The sequence below is a fragment of the Citrus clementina genome, unplaced genomic scaffold (genome assembly GCF_000493195.1).
Source record: "Citrus clementina cultivar Clemenules unplaced genomic scaffold, Citrus_clementina_v1.0 scaffold_1, whole genome shotgun sequence".
Lineage (NCBI taxonomy): Eukaryota > Viridiplantae > Streptophyta > Magnoliopsida > Sapindales > Rutaceae > Citrus > Citrus x clementina.
This window is the reverse complement of record NW_006263303.1, coordinates 3187571-3190948: the sequence shown is the minus strand read 5'-3', so window position 1 is coordinate 3190948 and position 3378 is coordinate 3187571. Positions and strand designations below refer to the sequence as shown.

The following is a 3378-nucleotide window of genomic DNA, read 5'->3' as shown; positions in this document are numbered from 1 at the left end:
ATGGTGCCTCTAATTGTTCATGATTATTTTCAACCTCTTGGCCATTGTTCCCCTGTAATGTGTCAAACAATTGAAAGAAAAATAAATAATGTATAAAAATATTGAAAAAATTTCGATTTAGAAAAGTTAGGAAAAATTAATTGTAAAAAAAAAATAAAAAATTATAAAAGTATGACACATACCAAATATTCATTATTTTCAGGCATCTTCATGAAGAGTTGTGGAGTTAAAAGTTGGAGAGAGTAAAGAATTTTTGCTGGAGAGAGTTAAGACTTTTTATGACTGAGGAAGAAACAAAAAAGCAAACGAAAAGTCATAGGTTAAAAAGAACAAGAGAAGAGAAGAGAAGATAGAGAGAGCACATCACGTGAAGGAAGGGAAAAAATAAAAGAGTGAGAAAAATTTTAGGTGGGGACCACATGGAGAGAGAATATTAAAAGATCTTGAAGATTTAATTTCAATTACTCTCATCCATTGATTCAATTCAAATCTAATGGATATTAATTAGTGTAAAATTAAGAGTATTTTTAGAGGGCTGCTGATCCGTCCCATTAATTATATATATGTAAAGTTAAGGATATATGCAGATACACACACACGCACACCCGTACCTTGCATCTGGCAGCACATCTTGGCCGTGGAACGAACGGAGATTTTTCAGACTAAGCGTCTCGATAATTGTCGTGTCGGCATTGTGTTCACAACAGTCAGCTATAACCGCTATCGCCCTCCCATCTTTATCTTTCTCTTCATATGCATTGATGAAATGGAATACCATATATAACGGCACTTCCACACTTGCCGCCTTCAAATTAATATATACATACATATAATAACATTACCACCAAAAATAATGAAGTATAAATGCTCTCACTGATGGAATCAATTATCCAATTGATCTATATGTTTTTAAAAGTTACTCAAAAAGTCCCTGTCATATAATTATTTTCGTTAAAATCTATTTAATTATTTCTGTCACAATGACTAATTATGCAATTGGCTCAAGTGGTACGGACTGAAGGAGCATATATAATCAGTAAAAAAGGACTAAAATAAATAAAGTGGCAGCATACTTACAATTTTGCCACTGGCTTTGCAGACAACATGCAGGAACGCTTTACGCTCAGGGCGCCATTCAAACTGGTATAGTGCGGATGGCTCAGCTTTAAGCAAACTCTGTACACTATACCGCAATGGCATCTCAGGCACAACAACATAGTGCTCAGTCATCGTAAATGAGTGAACCCAACCCGGTGCCGGCCCGCCTCGACAATTGACCCGTCCAATGACCTTCCTTTCATTAGTACCCGGCTCCATCCTCACAACCAAGTAACCGGGGTTCAACAAATCGGGCAGCAAAGTTAGAAACTCGTCATCTGTTACAATTGGGTGGGACGATTGTATAAAACCCCCTAACGGGTCACTGTACTCGAACTTCCCCAGTGTGTCCAATGTGTCAGGATCGACAATTACGGACCCCTTTTGTGTCTCCGTTAAGCAAATGATACGTCCGTCTCCAAGCTTATAAATGCCGTTATTAGCATTATCAGTCAGTGATGCACCGGAGAAGAGCTTAGCAAGTTCCCCAACGTATGCCAAGAAATTATCAGGCTTTGGAGAAACTGAGAATTCGCGATAACATAGTTTCTTATTTTTCTTTGCAGCCTTGTAGGCTTCGGTTTCAATTTGACGGTGGCCGGCGATCAAGCGGCCGTTCTTCTCAAAATGGACCTTGACCAACATGGCATAGCCGTCAAAGAGGTGCCCAAAGTTGAATTCCCCAATGTGCCACACACCTGGACCATTTCTTAGGTACGTGCCATTCTGCATGCAGGTGCAACCGTGCAAGTGGTTAATACTCTGTACGCTGAAAATATAATGCTTTGTTCTTTTTATTATTATTATTATTATTGTGGCATAGGGACCGCGTCGCATCTACATCTGGTACTCAGTAATTAATGTTATTATGGGATCAGGATGCTCTTATCTCAAGTTAATAGTAATTAATGTTATTTGGAAAGAGAATTTATCCTTAAAATACTAAAACCTTTTACATATCCATTGTAAATTACTAAAACATCTAATCAATTGAACCGTGTCCTTCGGGCTTCAAGCAAACATAATAATATAATTCTCGAGTTCTTGTAGACATGCTCTTAATAGTTATTAATTGCAAGTACTAAACTCACACAACTTACCTTTTTTTTTCTAAAATTTAGTTGATTAAGTAATTTAATTTATGATTATCCTACAGTAGTCTTTCTTTAGTGTAGATGCCTTCATTTTTTTTATGTAGATACACTTTTTAAATTATGGGGTTTAAGAGATTTATTGTACGGTTTTATAGTTCATTAAAAAACTATCTTTTTTAAACCGTACAGTTTAACTGCGTGTCTGCATTAAAAAAATATAGGTGTGCGTACTTACGGTTAAGAATGATTAAAAAACTAACTTTTTTAAACCATACGGTTTAACAGCGTATCCGCATTAAAAAAATATAGGCGTCTGCACCTAAGAATGACTATATCTTGCAGATCTATAACAATATATTTGTTAGGGCACAAAAGAAAGAAGATGCACTTTCAAGAACTTTGGGAGAGATGTTGTACGTTTCAATTTATATATATTCAATTTTTAAAAAAAATTACCGTCCCCTAATCGTTATTAGTAGTCAAGTCAAAGCATCCTATAATCTTAAGGTAGAACAGACCAGTATAGAAGGCCATAAATCAAAATTTTCTTCAGCTAGTGTTGGACTATTCTTTACCCTTATTTACAGAAAAGCTAGAAATAAAGGAAATTTATAAGTTACACGTACCAGCCATGACGGTATTTCTCCTTCAACAACAAGCTCACCCTCCCATCGTTCTTGTTTAACACTTGTCCATGCAGCATGGTTCCTGTGATCAGCACAACTTTCCCTTTCCGGTACACTCGCCGGCGATTGGTGGCTTGCAACATTTGAGATCATTAAGTGATCTCGTGTTCTGTCACGTTTGCTATCAAAAAAGGTCTTCCTTAAGTACCAACCTTCTTTTTTATTACGAGCAGACTTATTGTTTGAAACCGTCACAAGTGATTGCCGCGGATGGAGGCCCATGGCTGAAAGAACTAAAGAAGCCATGAAATGGAGCTAGCTATAGATTAAGAAAAAGCGATCGATTAATAAAAAGAAGCGATTAAAGTTTGAAGATGGATATTTGTATGTGAACCTTGTATATATATATAGCCAAATAGTTTTTAAATAAACCAGGTACGGCTGCTAATAGTATTTGAACTAATAGGAAATAAATGTTGTTAGTAGCTAACTTTTGAATAGGAATTGAAGTCGTGAGCTTCTATATAATTTAATATTATCAAAATCACCCACGAATAGGA

The 3378-nt window shown here is 36.1% G+C and overlaps 1 protein-coding gene across 1 annotated transcript in view; it reads right to left on the bottom strand.

Moving 5' to 3' along the window:
• The window catches only part of LOC18055011 (carotenoid cleavage dioxygenase 8 homolog B, chloroplastic), a 4492-nt gene extending 1392 nt beyond the window's left edge, over positions 1-3100 (bottom strand). Inside the window, exons 1-3 of the mRNA XM_006450626.2 lie at positions 2819-3100; positions 1078-1824; positions 612-805 (exon numbers count right to left, since the gene is read on the bottom strand). Of these exons, the coding sequence (XP_006450689.2) occupies positions 612-805; positions 1078-1824; positions 2819-3100 (1223 nt within the window). The remainder of the gene's footprint in view (positions 1-611; positions 806-1077; positions 1825-2818) is intronic.
• Positions 3101-3378: the final 278 nt, after the last annotated feature.